The sequence below is a fragment of the Abramis brama genome, assembly GCF_963993115.1.
Source record: "Abramis brama genome assembly, chromosome: 18".
NCBI classification, from domain to species: Eukaryota; Metazoa; Chordata; class Actinopteri; order Cypriniformes; family Leuciscidae; genus Abramis; species Abramis brama.
Window position 1 is genome coordinate 9,677,194 of NC_139980.1, and position 22,312 is coordinate 9,699,505.

The 22,312-nt window shown below is 36.4% G+C and overlaps 4 protein-coding genes across 6 annotated transcripts in view; 2 read left to right on the plus strand and 2 right to left on the minus strand.

Moving 5' to 3' along the window:
• The window catches only part of mdn1 (midasin AAA ATPase 1), a 54,059-nt gene extending 52,687 nt beyond the window's left edge, over positions 1–1,372 (plus strand). For both annotated transcript variants that reach the window (XM_084090268.1, XM_084090269.1), the window contains exon 101: positions 113–1,372. In XM_084090268.1, coding sequence (XP_083946394.1) covers positions 113–298 — 186 coding nt within the window. In that variant the 3' untranslated portion in view covers positions 299–1,372. The remainder of the gene's footprint in view (positions 1–112) is intronic.
• A 931-nt stretch (positions 1,373–2,303) lies between these two features.
• katna1 (katanin p60 (ATPase containing) subunit A 1) lies at positions 2,304–10,117 on the plus strand. 2 transcript variants are annotated; one of them, XM_084090408.1, is made up of 11 exons: positions 2,304–2,494; positions 3,067–3,229; positions 3,316–3,458; positions 6,526–6,712; positions 7,131–7,246; positions 7,342–7,447; positions 8,267–8,425; positions 8,532–8,658; positions 8,740–8,871; positions 8,990–9,116; positions 9,222–10,117. In XM_084090408.1, exons 2-11 carry the CDS (start codon positions 3,068–3,070, stop codon positions 9,418–9,420), a joined length of 1,458 nt encoding a protein of 485 aa, XP_083946534.1. In that variant the 5' UTR covers positions 2,304–2,494; position 3,067; the 3' UTR covers positions 9,421–10,117. The 2 variants fall into 2 exon arrangements, with proteins under 2 accessions (XP_083946534.1, XP_083946533.1); XM_084090407.1 differs by having other exon boundaries at positions 2,308–2,494; positions 3,052–3,229.
• A 42-nt stretch (positions 10,118–10,159) lies between these two features.
• Positions 10,160–13,508, minus strand: ginm1 (glycoprotein integral membrane 1). Its single transcript, XM_084090409.1, has 8 exons — positions 13,353–13,508; positions 12,980–13,042; positions 12,787–12,886; positions 12,515–12,672; positions 12,180–12,339; positions 11,878–12,086; positions 11,302–11,465; positions 10,160–11,038 (listed from the first exon to the last, which is right to left on the minus strand). Exons 1-8 carry the CDS (start codon positions 13,440–13,442, stop codon positions 10,927–10,929), a joined length of 1,056 nt encoding a protein of 351 aa, XP_083946535.1. The 5' UTR covers positions 13,443–13,508; the 3' UTR covers positions 10,160–10,926.
• Positions 13,509–18,177: 4,669 nt separating this feature from the next.
• LOC311068304 (tripartite motif-containing protein 16-like protein) lies at positions 18,178–20,422 on the minus strand. The gene is made up of 4 exons (XM_084090662.1): positions 19,909–20,422; positions 19,500–19,659; positions 19,349–19,408; positions 18,178–19,204 (listed from the first exon to the last, which is right to left on the minus strand). Exons 1-4 carry the CDS (start codon positions 20,029–20,031, stop codon positions 18,993–18,995), a joined length of 555 nt encoding a protein of 184 aa, XP_083946788.1. The 5' UTR covers positions 20,032–20,422; the 3' UTR covers positions 18,178–18,992.
• Between the last annotated feature and the right edge of the window lie 1,890 nt (positions 20,423–22,312).

Sequence of the window (22,312 nt, forward strand, 5' to 3'; positions counted from 1 at the left end):
ATGACTTTTTTGTAATTATTAAAATTATTGCAAGTATAATTAAAATAATAAAATAAATATACATCCTACATTTCATTGCATGTTAATTAATACTTGATTCTCTCCATGCTAGGACTCCATATTGGATATTAAAGTGCCCATATTTAAAGGGCCGGGTGAACTGCCAGAGATTCGGTCCTACATGGAGGAATTCCCCTTCCCCTTCTACATTATTTTGCGAAATGTGAACGCCCTCCCAGAGACCCTGAGTGATGCTTTGAGGCAGTGGTTCGAGCTCGTCACCGCCACAGACCTGTAATGGACCACATGGAAGCAATTTTGCAGGGGCCAGAAGACACAACTGTAAAACTGTAAAAGTTCCGCTGCTGCTAGTCCTTCCCAAACATCAATACACACACACACACAAAGACATTAGACAGGCTGCTGTACATGTGCCTTTTTTCTTAATTTTGTTATTTTATTGAATTTGTAGTTTGATTGAAGTGGTTTCTCCTTTTCATCACCGCAATCACTAGGAATTGTTTTCTCTTGTTGTTACCATCAATCAACTTTGCACATCTTTTATTTTTTATTGTTTATTGAATTTTTTATGTTTTTGTTTTTTTGTTTTTTTAACTGCAAGGAAATGTGATGCCCGTGTATGGAAAAACTTCAGTTAGATTGACTGAATTTTGACTGAGATACCTCCAATCCTGCAGTATTTCCCACCCCCGTTCTTGTCCTGTTTGCATCCAGTTTGTAAATGTGAATGACAAATTTAGTGTGAACGGCACTGCCAATGTTTGATAATATCATATGCAAATATCAAAAGTACATCTGCATGTCAGTATTCACCCTTCGGACCCGTTTATGGTTATCCAGAAAAAAATGTGCCTTTACAAAAACCCACATTCCCATCTAGACGGTCCTCAATGGAAACTGATGAACTCATCAGCACTGTACATTTGAAAGGATTCTGACTACTGAATCACTGCTTATTTCTTCTTTACAACCAGGAGCACAATTTCTGCCAGTGAAGAAAACTTTTGAAGAATCTTCTAAATTTCAACCAACACTGTTCTATATCCTACAGACTTTAGATATTTAAACTCATAGCTGCATCTCTTACTAGACACATCTAGTTTTAAACATTTAATTTTGAAGTATTTTGATTGTTACATTTTGCACACACTTTTCTGCTCGGCCTGTGCATTCTGCATCAGAGAAAGCAGGATCAAAAAACAAACTATTTCATCATGTACACATTGTCCAAATGCAACAGTAACCTGGTGTGCGTCTTTGGTCTCCTGTCATCTTACTCATCTCGGTTCATGAAATGATAAATTGCTGATAACCGTGAAAATAACAATAAAACATTTTGGACATGTTTTCATTATGGTCTGAATTTTGATTTTGTAATGAACAGCAATAAGTGAATGTTTTTTATTTTTTAAATGTTAGTTACAAAGAGCTGTTCATAATAACATTTGGAAGACTAAGTCACATAAATTTAGATCTGTGAATAACATAACTTGGAAAGTACAAAGTGAATCACCTCAAACGTGAATTCTGAAAGCTGTTGTTGTAAAGTTTCTACATTACAATTTTGTCAAGTGGTGGTTGTAGTCCTTGTTTATCAGCGACTTTTGAGGTATGAGTGTATAATTTGCTGTGGAAAAAAACATTCCTAATGGAACCCATATCTTGGCAATACTAATTCTCTTCTGGGTTTTAGGGCAACTGACTAAACAGTTCTATTTAAAAAGTTTATTGTAGCATATAGACTTCTACCCAGAAAACAAGAGAACATAACATTTCCTCAGCATAGCCATACCTGGTTACACTTTATTTGAAGGTGTCATTGTTACAGTGTAGTTATATATTTAAGTACTGAGTAATATTAAGCTACTACATGTACTTACTATAGGGGGGTTAGTTGCACGTAATTATGCATCATTTACTGTTATTACTATGGTAAGTACATGTAACATATGTAACAAGGACAGTGTAAAATAATGTGTTTCCCCATACCTTTTAACAACTTTGTAACAATGTTGGTTTCTATGTTAGTTCCATTTTACTATGGCAATATTGCTGTCTGCATGTGCACAACATTGTAATAATGTTTAATTGTATTATTTTTCACTAGTTGCATTACTTTTACTATATATTATTTTACTTCATGTAGATAAATTTCTTCATATATTTAGTTTATATTATTGAATATTATATCGCCCTATACTCCACTTTTATTTTGAAAAGAGATTCTAGCTCCATTGACTTTTATGTTGAAAAGCAGGACCGCGAGGGAACTTTATACATTTGCTTCCGCCTTCACAATTTTAAGTGCCCTTACACGTAACTTCTGAAGTGAACTCATGAGTGTGTGTGGAACATAAGTTATTTCAAATATAATCGTCGTCCAAAGCACCACACAGGAGTTTTGACCCCTAATAATAGTTGTATGCTGTGCCTTTTTCAGGATACTTGTCCTACTTGTCACTCTACACTACAGGTTTGTTCATCACAACACAAATTGCTAAACGTAAGCTTGTTTTGACGTAAGTTAACTTAAGCTCATACTGTTAAATGTTTGGCGCATTTTCCTGGTAATAGCTGAAACGTTCGTGCATTGTTGTATTTTTCCCATATTTGTAGTTGTGTGATTGGCTGATGTCTGACATATTTTGCTTTCATTTGTTTTTAGCATACAAGTATAGTGCACATGCCAATAAACACATGGTAACACTTTATTTTGATGGTCCCTTTTGAACATTCTGTTGAATAGAAGCAACTTTGCAACTACATGTCAACTAACCCATTCGAGTAATAGTAGACTGTCTGCTTAATATCTGCTAACACTTGCTACCCCAAAAGACATTCTACTGACTATAAGTAACTTTGCATCTACATGTCAACTTATTCTAAACCTAACCCTACCAGTCTACTAATACTCTACTAACACTCTAGTGAGAGTTAGTTGACATGTAGGTTCAACGTTACTTGTAGTCAACAGTGTTAAACGGACCATCAAAATAAAGGGAAACCAGTCATATTTCCATACGTCTTCAGCTGTTCCTCTTGCAGAATGAGTCTGGGGGAGATCAATGAGAATGTGAAGCTGGCTCGAGAATATGCGCTGCTGGGGAACTACAGCTCTGCAGTGGTCTGTTATCAGGGGGTCCTGGAGCAGATCAAAAAGTACCTCTACTCAGTCAGAGACTCCTCTCTACAGCAGAAATGGCAGCAGGTTGGAGTTCCTCCCGTCTATGATTCAGGCTATTATGCTTTCAACTTGTTGTAACTGGCCTTTGTGTGTTTATGTGTCTCATCAAGGTTTGGCAGGAGATAAATGAAGAGACAAAGCAAGTTCGGGAGATCATGACAACACTTGAGAGCTTCCAGATGGAGTCGACCCCATCCAAACCCAGCAGCTTTGGCCAGGAGAATGACATCATGCCTGTTCACGTGGAGCACAGGTACACAACATGTCCAAATACTCCTGACAGTCATCACAGACACACTCAGATCTCACAAACTCTTCTACTCGTGTACATATTTTCTGCATCGAATAGTTGTTAAGTGGTGTACATTTAAAGTAAGAACTCTGTGTTTGAACATATGTGGTGTTTTGTGTTGTATTTTGGTCGTCAGACTTTGCAGTTTGGACCAGTTGGGTTTTATTCAGGTACCTGATGGATTGTGCCTAATGAAGGGGTTGAAATTTTGCATGCTCTTGGTTGTCGTAAAATGTAAAATTTCAGTGCGTGGACATCTGCCTTTTTTGTTTGTTGTTCAACCTTAGCCCAATATGGGTTTCAGATGTGAACACCTATTTGACAATTTTTTCTGTTTGACTTTTCACTCGAGTTCCCACAATCAAGGATATTGAAAACCTTGAAAAAAATCTCTGAGATCATGGATACCTTGGAAAATAAAACTGAGAGTTTAAAATCTTTTATTTCCAGGCCTGAAAAAATATTAATGGGCATTAATAATAACATTTTAAAAGTATCAGAAAGATCATGGAAATATCCATACTGAATATACGTATATTTTGAATTATGCTCATTTAATCAGTTAGATATTCCTTAGGACTTTTTGTCTTATTGGAGACATTTGTAAAGTAATAAATAGTGGGGGAAAAAAAATATTTTTATATATATATATATATGTGTGTGTGTGTGTGTGTGTGTGTGTGTGTATATATATATATATATATATATATGTGTGTATATATGTGTGTATATATGTGTATGTGTGTGTGTGTGTATATATATATATATATATATATATATATGTGTGTATATATATATATATATATATATATATATATATATATATATATATATGTGTGTATATATATATACAGTGAGGAAAATAAGTATTTGAACACCCTGCTATTTTGCAAGTTCTCCCACTTGGAAATCATGGAGGGGTCTGAAATTGTCATCGTAGGTGCATGTCCACTGTGAGAGACATAATCTAAAAAAAAAAATCCAGAAATCACAATATATGATTTTTTAACTATTTATTTGGATGATACAGCTGCAAATAAGTATTTGAACACCTGTCTATCAGCTAGAATTCTGACCCTCAAAGACCTGTTAGTCTGCCTTTAAAATGTCCACCTCCACTCCATTTATTATCCTAAATTAGATGCACCTGTTTGAGGTCGTTAGCTGCATAAAGACACCTGTCCACCCCATACAATCAGTAAGAATCCAACTACTAACATGGCCAAGACCAAAGAGCTGTCCAAAGACACTAGAGACAAAATTGTACACCTCCACAAGGCTGGAAAGGGCTATGGGGAAATTGCCAAGCAGCTTGGTGAAAAAAGGTCCACTGTTGGAGCAATCATTAGAAAATGGAAGAAGCTAAACATGACTGTCAATCTCCCTCGGACTGGGGCTCCATGCAAAATCTCACCTCGTGGGGTCTCAATGATCCTAAGAAAGGTGAGAAATCAGCCCAGAACTACACGGGAGGAGCTGGTCAATGACCTGAAAAGACCGTTTCCAAGGTTACTGTCGGTAATACACTAAGACGTCATGGTTTGAAATCATGCATGGCACGGAAGGTTCCCCTGCTTAAACCAGTGCATGTCAAGGCCCGTCTTAAGTTTGCCAATGACCATTTGGATGATCCAGAGGAGTCATGGGAGAAAGTCATGTGGTCAGATGAGACCAAAATAGAACTTTTTGGTCATAATTCCACTAAACGTGTTTGGAGGAAGAAGAATGATGAGTACCATCCCAAGAACACCATCCCTACTGTGAAGCATGGGGGTGGTAGCATCATGCTTTGGGGGTGTTTTTCTGCACATGGGACAGGGCGACTGCACTGTATTAAGGAGAGGATGACCGGGGTCATGTATTGCGAGATTTTGGGGAACAACCTCCTTCCCTCAGTTAGAGCATTGAAGATGGGTCGAGGCTGGGTCTTCCAACATGACAATGACCCGAAGCACACAGCCAGGATAACCAAGGAGTGGCTCTGTAAGAAGCATATCAAGGTTCTGGCGTGGCCTAGTCAGTCTCCAGACCTAAACCCAATAGAGAATCTTTGGAGGGAGCTCAAACTCCGTGTTTCTCAGCGACAGCCCAGAAACCTGACTGATCTAGAGAAGATCTGTGTGGAGGAGTGGGCCAAAATCCCTCCTGCAGTGTGTGCAAACCTGGTGAAAAACTACAGGAAACGTTTGACCTCTGTAATTGCAAACAAAGGCTACTGTACCAAATATTAACATTGATTTTCTCAGGTGTTCAAATACTTATTTGCAGCTGTATCATACAAATAAATAGTTAAAAAATCATACATTGTGATTTCTGGATTTTTTTATTTAGATTATGTCTCTCAAAGTGGACATGCACCTACGATGACAATTTCAGACCCCTCCATGATTTCTAAGTGGGAGAACTTGCAAAATAGCAGGGTGTTCAAATACTTATTTTCCTCACTGTATATATATATATATATATATATATATATATATATATATATATATATATATATGTGTGTGTGTGTGTGTGTGTGTGTATATATATATATATATATATTTATTTATATATCATTTATTTATTTATTTATTTTATTTTTTGTAAAAATAGTACATATTTAATTTGTACTGTTTATTTAAATTTATACTTGCATGATTTCTTTTTATACAGTATTTCAAACAAATGGAAAGCAAAGGAAATTTATTGACCACATTTTGTGGGACACCTCTCTTTAGTAGTTGTTGAGTTTTAAAGCCCACATCAGCACTCTTGTCATGTGAGTTAGATTAAGATCTGAATGGCCTCCCACCGTCTCGCAGCCCCTCATACTCTTTCATGCCTCCCTTGAGGCTACTAAAGGTCTGTTGAGCCTGTTATATAAACCATAATCTGATTATGAAGTAACATTTGAATGAGAGATTACAGCCCCATTAATTACGGACATTTCATTCCATTCACCAAAATTAAAATAATATTGTTAAAGGGCCCCTTCAAAGTCAGCACTGTATGTCCTGATACTATGTGTGTGTGTGCTTGTGAACAGGTCATCTCCATGTGTAGTGCGCAAATCCTCTGCGCCGTACAAAGACGGCAAGGGCCATGGAAACAGGTTGAGCGCCGGCCCCCGCGGCCAGCCACGACCCTCACCACGCGTCACCAATGGAGACAAGGGAAAACCTCAGAGAGGCAAAGAAAAGAAAGAGAACCCGTCCAAGCCAAAAGATGACAAGGTAAGGATCCATTTCCCATCTCTGTCTGCTATTTGGACAAGGCCTATTGTGTCGTCAAACTGCTCACATTCACAATATTTACTCAAAGGATCAGATTACACTGTGTTAACAATATTTGCCATATTAACCTGTGATACCGGTTTCTTACATCAAAGCAAACAGCTTAGAAAGAGTTTAAAAACATTAAAACATGGCACGTGTTTCCTTTGCACTCTTGACTATAAGCACCTTGGTTTTGTCCAAAGACTGAAACAACAGTGAACAAAAAGTTTGCTGTGTTTGCTGTCTTGCAACTTCATTCGTTTGAAGCTCAATGTGATGTTTGATTTGTCAATAGTGTCTAATTCAGTGGAAAAGACTCTGGCAAAGAAATCATAGTTAAAAAAAGATTTGACAACTCTCTGCTCCCTCCCTGTAGAACAAAGCAGAGAGTGTGGAGACGGAGGTGAAGAGGTTTGACAGAGGAGGAGAGGACAAAGACCTTATTGACATTCTGGAGAGAGATATCATCTCCCAAAACCCCAATGTCACATGGTGGGTTTTTTCTTCAAAAGTGCTTCCATTTCTCATTTATGGAATGATGATCATGATTATCATTTATCATCATACATAATGGTGTTTTGTTATAGGGATGACATTGCTGACCTGGAGGAGGCCAAGAAGCTGTTGAAGGAAGCAGTGGTTCTGCCCATGTGGATGCCTGAATTCTTTAAAGGAATAAGACGCCCGTGGAAAGTAAGAACCCCCAAAGAAAATCACGTGTGCTTTATGGATTTCACAAAGCTCCATCGCAAAACTTTATCAGGCCAATGTCATTTCTTCACGTCTTATTGTGCCCTTGAAAATCCATTTTCTCTTATTAATGTACTTTGGTATATTATTCATGTTTATACACTACTGTTCAAAAGTTTGGGGTCGTTAAGACTTTTTTAATGTTTTCGAAAGAAGTTATGCTCACCAAGGCTGCATTTATTTGGTCAAAAATAGAGTAATACAGTAGCATTGTGAAATATTATTACAAAAATATCTGTTGTCTATTTAAATATATTTTAAAATGTAATTTATTCCTGTTTTAGCAAAGCTGAATTTTCAACATCATTACTCCAGTCTTTGGTGTCACATGATCCATCAGAAATCATTCTATGCTGGCTTGCTGCTCAATAAACATTTCTTATTATTATCAGTTGAAAACAGTTGTGATTCTTAATTTAAAAAAAAAATAGGATTCTCTGATACATAGAAAGTTTAAAAGAAAAGCATTTATTTAAAATGGATATCTTTTGTAACATTATAAATGTCTTTATTGTCCAGATTTGTTTATGCTTTTGAACAAATTCATCCATCCTTGCTGAATAAAAGTAATAATTTCATCCACAAAAAAATCTTACTGACCCCAAACTTTTGAATGGTAGTGTAATTGTTGCTTGGGACCGTATTATTTAACAGCAGTGTAACATACTTTCATGTGTGTTACCATCCTCTTTTGTGGTGATCTTTGCTGCATTATACAGTATTTTTCATGAACACAATAACTGAACTCGCATATGATTTTAGGGAGTGTTGATGGTGGGGCCTCCAGGCACAGGAAAGACATTGCTGGCCAAAGCTGTCGCCACCGAATGCCGAACCACATTTTTTAACGTGTCCTCCTCCACCCTCACCTCCAAATACAGAGGGGAGTCTGAAAAACTTGTACGGCTGCTGTTTGAGATGGTAAAATCACACACACTTCCTGTATTACCCCTCATTAATACATGTAAAATGTTAGCCAAACTTGCTTTCTGTTTTTATTACTGTACATGTTTGCATGTTTATACAGGCACGGTTTTATGCCCCCACCACCATCTTCGTCGATGAGATAGACTCCATATGTAGCCGTAGAGGAACCTCAGAAGAACATGAAGCCAGCAGACGTGTCAAAGCTGAACTACTCGTCCAAATGGATGGTATTTCTGCATGCAAATGATTGAACAACATCCTTTAATTGGGGGGAAAAAATCAACAAATACACTTCTTTTGTTATCCAGGTGTTGGAGGGACGTCTGAATATGACCCTTCAAAAATGGTTATGGTTCTGGCAGCCACCAACTTCCCTTGGGACATTGATGAAGCTCTGAGACGGAGACTAGAGAAGAGAATTTATATCCCACTGCCCTCAGGTGTTCAGAATAACCCAGAATTCATCACTCAGCATACCATATTACATGCTATCAGCTTAATCCATCTCAGCTCAAGACCAATAAATCGTATTTAAAATCACATCATGTATTTCCGTAGCTAAAGGCAGAGTGGAGTTACTCAAGATCAGTCTGAAGGAGCTTGAGTTGGCCAATGATGTCAACATGGACAAGATCGCTGAGCAGTTGGAGGGGTACTCTGGTGCTGACATCACCAACGTTTGCAGGTGTAGCTATCACTTTATTATGACTTTGAGTTGAGCCTGAAATTATTTTCAATGTTTAAAGTGCCACAGTTCTAGAAGTGATTAAATGTTTTTAAATAATTGCAGAGATGCATCCCTGATGGCAATGAGAAGGCGGATTGAGGGTTTGACCCCTGAGGAGATACGGAACTTATCAAAAGATGACATGCACATGCCCACTACAATGGAGGACTTCGAGTCGGCACTGAAGAAAGTGTCCAAGTCTGTATCTGCTGCTGATATAGAGAAATACAAGCAGTGGATAACGGAGTTTGGCTCCTGCTGATGATGCCAAAGAACCTTGTTTTTTTCTCACAATCGCTGTTAGCACTTTGAAAAACTGAGGGTCAGTTTCCCTAAATCTCATAGCACATTTCCATTCTGGACCAGACTGAATTCAAAGAGCCCAGATACATTTAGCTATAAATGAAGTGTGTTTGTATGGCTGTACAGATTAATAGTTTAATATTTATTAGTAATTAGTTGGGTTTAACATATACATGACTTTCAGAGCTGGTTAACTGGATACAGGTTATATTCACTCATGTTAAAATTAATTTGTAAGGATAAAGGCAGAACTAATATCCAGGAAATCCAAATGTATGCTCTTATTACAAACTCACTATGTGTTGCTCTATTGTGTGTACAGACAATAGTACTGAGGTTGTGGGCATGTTTGTTCCTGTAAAATCACTGCCACTGACCAAAGACCAGCAAACCCTTCGATCTCCAAACGCTCCGTTAAGTGAAGAGCTAATGAATTTGCTGCTGTGCCACTATGGTTGTTTTAAAGCCAAAGTTTCCAGAGTTGGACAATTGTCTTAAGTGATGAGACCAGAGTGTCTTAAAGGTGTGTTCAGAGCTTGACTTTTATGAACACTATGGAGAACCAGTTTCTGGTTTATTTCATTAGTGACATTCCATTGACATGATCAATTTGAAAAATTATATATTTTGTTGAATAAATATTTTTTAAATTTGAACAGGACTTGTTTTTATTTAACATAAATGACTGAGATTTAAACTAATTTGTGAAGAATTTACTAAAACTGAAGAAAACAAGTCATAACATGCTTCAGAATGACACACATTACAGATTTCATTAACAGCCAATGGCAAGGCTACATGAAATGTACATGTCCAGTTGAAATGCTTAAAATGACTGAAAAGTTTGACCCACTGCCCAAACCAAAATGTGTTCATTTAACTCGTGCAGGTCAAAGCTGAAATGTATTGCTGGTATTGATGCTTAATCTAACCACAATATCTCAAGCAACATGAATATTACATTAAGCAACATAGGCAATTTCATACAGGCCTATAAAAACAGTAAGAAATGAGGAAAAAATCCATTTAAATAATATTAAAATTATAAGAGTTGTTAAAATTATTTTGATGGTTAATTACATTAACCTTGATGGATTTTTCCCCATTAGTGTCATAGCCTTCACCTTTTCATGTCATTTCCATTTATCAGGTAAAGATAATTCACCATATTACCGTAAAACAAACAGTTTAGTGGGGGTAAAAGGCAGGGACATTTAAGGTACTGTGCTTATTTAAAAGTGTGCACCTTTACCATTCCACCTCACACTTTCCCCCCCCAAGCACAGTGTCGTCAAGAATAAAAAAAAGTATGATTATGCTTTCACACAGATGCAGATGTGAAAATAGAAATCTGTTTCTTTCGGAAATGTTGGAGATTTTTTTTTTCTTTTAAAGTGCTACACTGAAGTCATTGGTATTGTCAACCAAATAAAGCCACATAGCCAAACTGATGAGAACACGTCCATCACTTTTCTATCAAAATGCTTTTTTCTGGTATTTCTCCCTCCATGTTATCTATTAGACTCTGTTTTTCATCATCTGGCATCAGAGTCTCTGGATTCAGATGAAAGAATCCCCTATGAAAGACAGAAAAGAAAAATGTTGCATATTAGTCATACATGTTATCTAGCAGACTGCATAAAACGCCACTTCTAATTGGTTCTTGAGATGAGATCTAATCCAGCTGTGCTCAGGTCTATAGTCCCAAGTGAACAAAAAACCCTGATTGAGTTATAATACTCAGTGCTTCAAATCAAATCATTCGAATATCACCTATATGGCCGTGCATTTATTATAGGGTCTGTTGAGAGACCCAGTGGCAGGTTGGTGCAAGTTGTACCTGTGTTCACAGGAGGGGAACAGAACATCCAGGATCTTAATGATGATAGCTGAGCCTGCAACGCCAACCACCACCACCCACATGATCAAGAAGAAGAGCGGGACTGAATCAGAACAGAAGCGGCGAAGTTTATCCCTCAGCTCCACAACCCACTGACACGCCACCTGCCCAAATAACAATAAATGCAACAGGTCTGTGAAAATGACACTACTGAGAAACAGGAAATTAGAAAAAAAAAATGGAATGGAATATTACAGTATTTACTATAAATGATTTATCCGTGCACATCACTATTTTATTATTATTAATCTGCCCTCGTAATATTGAATCAAAATAACTTCCCCTGATGACGTTTAATGGCGCGAGGGCGGGGCATCCTGTCACTCACATGACAATGACATCATAGCAAACTACAAACATCCAACAATACAATCCATTCCCGATGGACAAAGTCAAGTCCTGCCCTACATTTTATTCTTGTTTGTGAAGCCGCTTCACTCAGATCCGTTTAGAGAAGCATCTATACCACATTTAACAAACCCCAAGAGTTCACAGTGGTGGTGCAGAAGCACTTACACTGTAAGAGGATATGGACCCACTTAAAGGAACCCCAAGCAGCACTGAATCGGAAGTCCTTTCCTCATCCTCTCTGGACTCATACAGGGTTTCAGGGTCCATCCGCAAGGGTGTTTCAGGAAGTTTCCCTGGAGCTGCAATCTCCTCCTGGGTGGTCTCTGCATGTTTGAGTAGGTAGTGGCTAGTGGTGTTACGCACTTGGTCTTCAACTGTGAAGAAAACAATACATAGAAATTCTTTCAGTTAAAGCACCACAGTCACTTTTCAGATTACAAAGAGGCATTTCACGCCACATAATCTACCTGTATTGTGTATGGACGCATCAGTAACCAAGACGTCATTCTCTCGTGGAATGACGGAGAGCTTGCTTCTTGATAAAGGGTAAATATTGGTGACAAGTGTCATCTTCTCAGAGCTCTGGTTCCACCGGATCTCCACCTCACACACGTCAGGCTGCTGAACCTACAAAACACGACATCAAGTGCTTGATCACATTCGTGTGCACTGCCTCAAGCTGGAGTTTGGTTTCTTTTCATAGCGTTAAAGCTGTAATTTTGAATTTAAAATTACTCTGTGAAAGCCGTATAACAAATAATTAAATTACGTCAGTCATCATTTATAGGGTAACGGTTAAAACCTTTTCATCTGCCAACTGGATTATCTCCTGACTCAGGAGGAGTAACAGAACCTGCTCTCCAGCATCATTCTGAACATATGATTGATTGATCATCAGCCTCAGCTCACTGCTGACCAACGCATCCGCCAGATTACCAGAGCTCACGTTATAACCACGCACTGCAAACACAAAGAACAATAATAAAAATGATCATGGTTACTGTTTCTCTTAAATAGATATTAAAATCAACAATACGTTTGATTAATAAATAAAAAAAGATGCATATTGCATACACAAAAATGCAGGACACGTCATCCTTGTGACTCCTGTAGACTTGAGAGGAGCTCCATTAATAAATGTTTCATTGTCCAAGAAACCTATATTCAAATTAATCTGAAAGAAAGAATGAGAAATCATTTTAAATGATCTTTCCTTCACAAAACAGTTTTATGGATGTAATGCACTATTCCCCAAAATACTTATTACCTGTACACTGTACTTTGTCTGGCTATTTTCACTAACCGCTATCACATTTAACACGATGGTCTCCTGTGAAATAAACAACATATATAATAACAAACGCGTTTGTTTACATGATTCTGACTTGACAGTCTTTTCCTGAAGTTTTCAAAGCTGATGGCCACTGCTTTGGGTAAATAAACCGTGAATATTATATTTACTTAACGTTAAATGTGTCAGTGACAGACAAACAATGGTTTAAGCATCTTTATAAACCAAATTAATGTCTAATAACTTGTCCGTTATTTATTATCGGATAAGCATTTTGTGTAGCTAACTTACACATGTGATGCAACAGAAATACATTAAACTACCTCAAAATATAAGAAATATCACTCACCGTGGTTATTTGTTTCGATTGGGTATTGGCCAGGATAAACAAGACGATCAGATAAACCATCGTTAAATGTATTTTCCATGTAGACGCCATTTTTTTTTTATCATGCTAGTTACCAACAATACGTGATTACTGCGCGGATGACGCTCTGCGCGTCATGTCGTAATTCCCATTTGTGGGGTGGTGACGCAGAATTGTTTTTGAAAACTCTTGAGCCCCCTATTGGTCTTTAGAGGTACTACATGAAGCTTCAAACAATAATAGCCTCATTTTGAAATAACAAAGAACTTTAGGATTTGCAACCTTTTTGTTAGATGAACCCCTGTGAACAGTTATTTACCTGAAGTACCCCGTGAAATTGTTAATAATTTTAACCTTATAAAAATATAATGAATTTCACATTTTTCCACTTTCACTTGTGAAATATTTCTGTTGATATTTGTATTATTATTGAATTTAAATTCATTATTATTTAAAAATATTATAGATTTAAATTTCATGAAGATCACAATTTTATGAGCTCCTAGAGGTCAGAAAATCCCTGGATGGGGAACCGCATTTTACCTGACTGTGACAATTTACATTGTATAAAATGTTTTATTCAGTCCTCAGAACTTTCCTATTCAAATCTGAGTGAACAATGTTTGTGTAATAATACCTGTCTAAAAATAATATAATTAATAAAGACAATTTTGGAAAATTGTAGAATTAAAAAGTCTAATATGCCTATATTTCATTAGTATTTGAAACACTTTAATTTTGATTGTCCCTTTTGAACATTCTGTTGACTATAAATAACTTTGCAAGATACATGTCAACTAACTCTCAGTAGCGTATTAATGAGTAGAGTGTCTGCTTAATATCTGCAAACTCTTTATTGTGATGCTCCTCCAACAGACATTCTGACTAGAAGTAGCTTTGCATCTACATGTCAACTTATTCTAAACCTAACCTTACCAGTCTACTAATACTCTACTAACACTCTGAGAATTAGTAGACGTAGGTAAAGATAACAGAATGTGTTAAAGGGACCAAAAAAAAAGAAAGAAAGTGAAACCCTTTGCTCTGCTCAGATTTTGCTGAATTCTTCCAACTCAAGGAGCTAACAAACAGATGGGGGGCAAAAAAAGAAAGAAATTAATTTAATATAATTTTAGGTAGGCTATTCTTTGTTTTAATTCAGAGGTAAACATAGACACCTAATAACCTATTTTAAAAAGTTTTGTTTTACAAACAAAAAACAATTTTCCTGTCATACTTGTACTCCTTTTTTATTACTCGCAAAGTAAAACAAGGATACATAATGTCAGTTATTCAAGGATTTTATTGTCATTCCAAAAACATGATACATGATCTCGAACGAAATTGGTACTGAGGTCCGGTTAAAACCATCTCAAGTAAATAAAAGATCAGTAACTCATAAATAAATACAAATACACACACATACTTACACACACAGACAGTAACAAAGTACATTTACTTGAGTACTTTACTTAAGTACACTTGAGTATCTGTACTTTACTTGATTATAATTTTTTTTCTGGAAACTTTTTACTTTAACTTCACTACATTTGAAAGACAAATATATTGTACTTTTTACTCCTCTATTTCTGTCCAGGTCCTTGAGTAGAAAGTTGTAACATCAGTCAGGGAATGATTTTGGTTCCAGGGGTTGGAAATGAAAGTCTGAAAATCTGAATTCTTGCCACTATAAGTGAACAGAGTTTAATACTGTAGTCTGCATGCTGTATATGTAGTGCAAAAGAAAAAAAGAAGAAAAAAAATGAAAAAAAACTTGAGTGAGAATTCCTTAAATGATTTGATGTAGGATGGATTATCTTGTCAACAGAGATGATCAATCTCCTCCTGACAAAAATGTTCAAAATGTTGTTTTAGATCAGAGAGAGAGATTTTCTCAATCCATCAAATATATCCATACTGGATGACTCCTCGGATTCAAAAGAAGCAGAGTGATTCTGGAAAGTTCATATTCATATTAATTTTTTATTAAGTTTGAAGATTTAGACTATGTTGCTGTATTTACAATTTGCATTATAGATTCCCATGCGTGAACCAGAGAAGATGCCTCAGGCAACCATTGGTTTTACCTTCAAATGAAAATGTTCCGCTGTGTGTGAAAGTTGATCCAGCTTTCCGTCTCTCCTCTTGAGAGCTGCTCCACGAATCACTTCAACCAAGTAACCTTGGAAACGGTGGTCCCAGCTCTTTTCAGGTCATTGACCAGCTCCTCCCGTGTAGTTCTGGGCTGATTTCTCACCTTTCTTAGGATCATTGAGACCCCACGAGGTGAGATCTTGCATGGAGCCCCAGTCCGAGGGAGATTGACAGTCATGTTTAGCTTCTTCCATTTTCTAATGATTGCTCCAACAGTGGACCTTTTTTCACCAAGCTGCTTGGCAATTTCCCCGTAGCCCTTTCCAGCCTTGTGGAGGTGTACAATTTTGTCTCTAGTGTCTTTGGACAGCTCTTTGGTCTTGGCCATGTTAGTAGTTGGATTCTTACTGATTGTATGGGGTGGACAGGTGTCTTTATGCAGCTAACGACCTCAAACAGGATCATCTAATTTAGGATAATAAATGGAGTGGAGGTGGACATTTTAAAGGCAGACTAACAGGTCTTTGAGGGTCAGAATTTTAGCTGATAGACAGGTGTTCAAATACTTATTTGCAGCTGTATCATACAAATAAATAGTTAAAAAATCATATATTGTGATTTCTGGATTTTTTTTTTTAGATTATGTCTCTCACAGTGGACATGCACCTACGATGACAATTTCAGAACCCTCCATGATTTCCAAGTGGGAGAACTTGCAAAATAGCAGGGTGTTCAAATACTTATTTTCCTCACTGTATATATATATATATATATATATATATATATATACTGTATATATAGGCTAAATAATCATGAACACAATGACGGGGTGAAATGGGCTGTGATGCATGGGGCACCAGGTAAAATCTTGCCTAGGGCAGCAAATTGGTCAGGGCCGGCCCTGGTCAGGGCAGAACCCTGACAATTTCATGGAAAAGAGCGACCAGCAAAAATGATCTTCCTTTATGTTGCATTTATGTTGGTATGAAATGTTTAGAATGACATGAAGGTGAGTAATTTTCATTTTTGACACCTTTAGTTCCCTTTAGCTACAGTAACTGTGCCTCATAATACACTGATTCTTCAGATAAGGGACAAAAATGTTATGAACACACTATTATGAACAATCCAGGTCCTAAATTCCTTAATTCTCAACCCTATATTTAATATGTAGAGTATACAACCAGTGTTCTTAGGTAAATAAGACTTAATATAATGTATAGTTCAGTTGATGTTTTAATATTTTAACATAATAAATTGAAAATAATAATAAAATATTTCAGTAACACTTTACAATTTGGTTCCATTTGTTAACATTAGTTAACTAACATGAACTAACCATGAGCAATAAATTTGTTACTGTATTTGTTCATCTTTGTTAACGTTAGTTAATTAAAAATATATATATGGCTGTTCATTGTTTGTTCATGTTAGTTTACAGTGCAAACTAATGTTAACAAATACAACTTTTAACTTTAATGATGTAAAGTAAATGTTGAAATATAACATTAACAAAGATTAATGAATGCTGTAGAGGTGCAATTCATTGTTAGTTCATGTTAAAGAATGAAACCTTATTGTAAGGTGTTTCCAATTTTTCTTTCAAAATTCAACAAGAATACAAGAGGGAGGGGAAGTTGTTTTGATTCAAGATTATGAGGGAACACTCCATTCTGATTTCATGGTGACTTCAGAATCAGAATCAGAAAGCGCTTTGTATGTTTACACAAGGAATTTGTTCTGGTGACAGAAGCTTCAGCACAAACAGAATGACAATGACAAGACACAGATAATAGAATAAAACTAGAATACGTAAATAGGAAATAACAATATACAAAAAATATTTAAAAAAATAAAAATAGACAAAGGGCTGTGTGTGTGCGTGCATGCGTGCTTGCATATCTGTAGTAAATATGTTATGTTTACAAGGCATGTAAATTAGGCCAAATATTTACAGTAGCCTTTGTAAATAAAATCATGAAACAACATTAGAATAATTTCCCATATGCAAAATATATATTATTATATAACTCCCGACGGAGTTGATGCAAAGTGAGGACACAGCGACCCCGTTGTAACATCCTACAAGGTAAAAAAAAAAAAAAAAAAGGATGACATCTAGTCGAGAAGACTAATAATATTTATGTTAATCAGAGATTGCTTAGTATGAATATGTTAGCCCTACTGTTATCTATAGGCTAAGCTAGTGTGCTCCAAAACAATGACAAAATTTGCATTTAGAAGACCAAACCCAACGTTGGAAATGAAAATCAGGTTGATTTCAGAATCCAACGTCAGATTGACATTAATCTCCAACATTGGACAGACGTTGTAAATTGACGTCAATCTGACGTTGGGTTCTGACGTCAACCCGATTTTCATTTCCAACCAAAATGCAACCCCTGCAACCAAAATCATGCCCTGACTGACTTACTACTTTTTACTCAAGGACCTTGACAGAAATGTAGTGGAGTAAAAAGTACGATATTTGTCTTTTTCCAGTTTCCATAAAAAATAATACTCTATTAATAAAATAATAATAATATTAAGTACAGACACTCAAAAAGTGTACTTAAGTACAGTACTCAGGTAAATGTACTTTTTTACTGGGGGGGTTATTCAAGAGTTACTTTTTGCATTGTTTGATCTTGCAGATCTCTGCCTTTCAATTAATATACAGTATTAAGAATCAAGGATATAAACTTTTGAACAGGGTCATTTTTATAAATTCAACTTTTATATTGTCTTGTGGACTTTATGTAAGCATCAGGACAGTACTAAATAAAACATAACATGCATTTTGTATGATTAATTTTGTTAAATTAATTAACATTTTGCAGGTTCTGCAAGGTAAACTTTTGACCACAAACATTATATGCATATAAAATAAAAACATATACATAACATACATTCCTATTCATATCATATTCTTTAGATAAAAGACCCATTTTAATATTTTTGGTTATTCATCTTTTTCTACAGAAATAAACATTAACATGTTAATACTTACATAATTGGAAAATATTTGTTTAAAAAAAGTAACATAAATGTAAATGATAATAGTAGGCAGAGTATATAACTCATGTCTTCAAACATTTCAATATTCTAGCTTCTCACAGCATAGAACATTTATGTGCAACAAAAATGTTGTGATATGTTCTTAATAAAAGTCACATCACACAAACATTTCATAAACAGCAAAGGCAGCACAGCTCAGAGGTCGCACAGAATTATTGAGGAAGACGTACTGAACCAAAACCCAGGATGAAGGGGCTGAGTGAATGTGGTCTGGACTCTGTGTAAGAGAGTCATCGTGTCGGAAATTTCATAAAAGGACAGAGTTCCTGCTTTGTAGTCCACATACACACCTATTTTAGAGGACAGAGGGCCTGAGATCTGAGTTTTTTTGTTGTTGTGCCAGATACAGGGAGTTGGAGAACATTCCAGGCTCCAAGACTTACTGTTGTGTCCAAACCAATGCGCACGATCCTGTCCTTTTCTTCCCACCCCTTTATATGAAACTGCAATTCAGACCCCCCATATCCCTTTCTCCCATTCAACTTCCCAGTAACAGCGTCCAGATATACTTTCTTTGCATAGTATCTGGGGCCAGAAATCAAATCTGTCTGGATGTTGAATATACGGTCGGACTGTCTCACGGCATGTTGCTTCTCTGTTGTTTTCAGAAATGCGGAGTTCACTGTGTGCAGTGGTGGTGTCCATTGTAAACTTCTGAAAATCTGAAGATAAAAACAGACGCAAAACCAGAAATGTGTACATTACCTTGTAATTTGGAGTGAACAGATTATTATCATTTTTAAATCAATTCACCACCGATTTACAACATTGTGTTCATAAATGTATATACAGTATGAGTCACTTACAATGTAGAAAATGCCTGCTGGTTACTGGCACAAAAGGAAACCTCAACTGAATATTTGCAACTGTAAACATACAGAAATGGTGCATTATTATTGATAATCTATGTGAATGGTTCACTTGTGTGTAATCATATTGATTTATATTTTCTCTCACCATTTGAAATTATTTTGTATTCCTCCTTGCCAAATTTCTGGAATTCCACTTTAAGATCAGAAAGAAATTTCCTCACAAGATCAGGTTTAGTGTGTTGATTGACAGGTAAGCTGGGTGAGTTCACAGATGCAGATACTGAAGAAAAAGACTGAAAATGCTGCTGAGAAAAAAAAAAAAAAAAAAAAACTTATATATTTATGTTGGATTTGAAATTTGAAAAAAAAAAAAATAATAATCACAGGAAATACAAAAAAAAAAAAAAAATGAAAATACACAAAATACACAAAAAAGCACACATTAATGAGGGGTTAAACCTATAGTGACCATGAGGATTATGCGTAGGACCCCTAAATGAGGAGCACCAGAGGGTCATAAGGTTGTTGTGTGTATAGCAAGAAGTAACAATTACCTGTAGGAAAGAAACATTATTATCCATGTTTAAAAGCTTCTGTAGCTCAGCATCTCTCCTGTGGAGCTCATCAATCTCCTGCTCCAACTGCTCATAAAGTCGGGCAACGCGACTAGACTCCATCTTTTCTTGTGCTCTGATCAGATCTGCCACCTCAGAGCGTGTTTTCTCAATGGTGTGGATCAGCTGAGTGAAGATCTTTTGGTTTTCCTCTAACGCAGCCTGTGCAGAGCACTGTTAAAGGCAGAGTGAGCTGGCATCTCTCCCTACTGACCTCATGCAGTGTCTTCAGTTAGTGAGGTGGACAAAGTACACAACTTCCTTACTTGAGTGAAAGTACAGATACTACTGGTCAAATATTAGTCTGTTACAAGTAAACGTTATAAAGACCGATTTTTACTTAAGTAAAAGTACAAAAGTACTCGTTTTTAAAAGTACTTAAGTATCAGAAGTAAAAAGTAAATGTCAATGCATTGTTTTATTATTGTTGCATTGTTGTATGTAATACAGTACCTTATGCCTCTGAATCTATGCCTGCCTACCTACCCTCATATCAATATCCAATTTATTTCTAGAACACAGTTCCAGTAGTGGGATTGAATGTGAGATTGAGTGCACTCAATAACGTCCACAATGGTTTCGGACACCCAAATGGCTGTTCCCTCAAATAGTGCCCTATTAAACGTTTTTTGGCATTTAGTATGAATACGTTAGCCTTACTGTTTTTTATTAGCTAGTGTGCTCCAAAACAATGACAAAATTCCCATTTAGAAGACCAAACCCAAAATCGGGTTGACGTCAGAAACCAACATCAGTCGGGTTCTGACGTCAATCTGACATCGGGTTCTGACGTCAACCTGACTTTCATTTCCAACCAAAATGCAACCCCATGCAACCAAAATCATGCCCTGACTGACGTTACAACTTTCTACTCAAGGGCCTTGACAGAAATGTAGTGGAGTAAAAAGTAAGACAAAAGTTTTTCCAGAAAAAATAATACTCAAGTAAAGTACAGATACTCAAAAGTGTACTTAAGTACTCAAGTAAATGTACTTTGTTACTGTCCACCTCTGTCAGTTACATCCATTCAGAGTAGCAGCTGATTTTTGTGGTTCTCTATATATTCTCTTTAAGCTATAATGAAAAACTGTTACATTCAAATTTATAGTTTATTCAATAACAAACAATTATAATTTGAGGTCCAGTAAAGCGTCAATTCTACCAATAACATGTAAAAAGCTATACTATTGTGCACTTATCTCTTTATTGGTAATCTCTCAGTGAGATTTCTTGCTGATACTATTTTTATTTGATCAACAGGCCAAACATATTTTTAGCGCAATTTTCCACCGGACAAAATTGCGATTGTTAACTCATGATTTCTGTTCTGTCTGTGCGCACCAATCTTGCACTTCTATCTACTCCTCAACCAGACCACCTAGAGACTTCGGGTTTTCGGCATTATGTTAAAGAAGGTCTAATCTCGGGAACGCACAAAAAAAATCCAGGAAAAGATTTGGGATTTCCTGCAAATTCCAGAAAAAATTCAGTTTTTTGCAAATTTCTAGAAATACGTAAGGAAGGTATTCACAAGAGTCATGAGCACAATTAATTCCACTGAATTACGGCAAGAAATCAATGAAGGTATCGATCAAGATTTGGAGAAGGAGCAAGAATATATGAGAAAACGACAAGAGGTTGTTGCAAAATAAATGGAAGAACGTTCAGCAAAGCGACAAAAGATGGCGACATCCACACCAACGGCTTCCTCATCAGGCGTATCTGATTTCTACGATGACTCGTGGCTTTCAGAGGATGTTTTGGCAAATATCTCGAAAGCAGAAGAAGAGTTTACAAAGTCACAAGCCAATAGTCAAGCAGAAAAGAAGGAAGAATCTGAAGAGGACAAAGCAGAAAAGGAAGCTGATACAGAGAAAATCGAGGATAGTGAACACAAGATGTAAAAAATAATGAGCTAATAAAAAAAATGATGTTCACCTAGTCAAGTGATTGTGCCTTTTTTCAGAAAGTTCATTTGAATTTCAAGAGAAAGTTATATTCTCGAGCAACTTATTTTCTCTTTCATTTACTATCTCTTAGTGTTGTGATCCCATGATGTGAGAAAATTGCGCTAAAACACTCACTGAGTTTTTATTACTTGTTTTCAGAACTGTTCATTAAACTGTACAGATTAATTAATGTGTGTTTATCTCCATTACCTGTCCATCCAATGTTTGCTCCTGCAGTGGTTTCTCTTACCTTCAGTGTATCAAAAGCCTGTTTCAGCTCCTCCAGCTCTTCCTGTTTGTCCTTGATTCTCTGCTGCACTTCCCTTCGCTTTTCTGCAATCTCAGTCTTAAGGGTTGAAAAAATATGAAAAAAAATCCTCAAAAAAAATGTATCA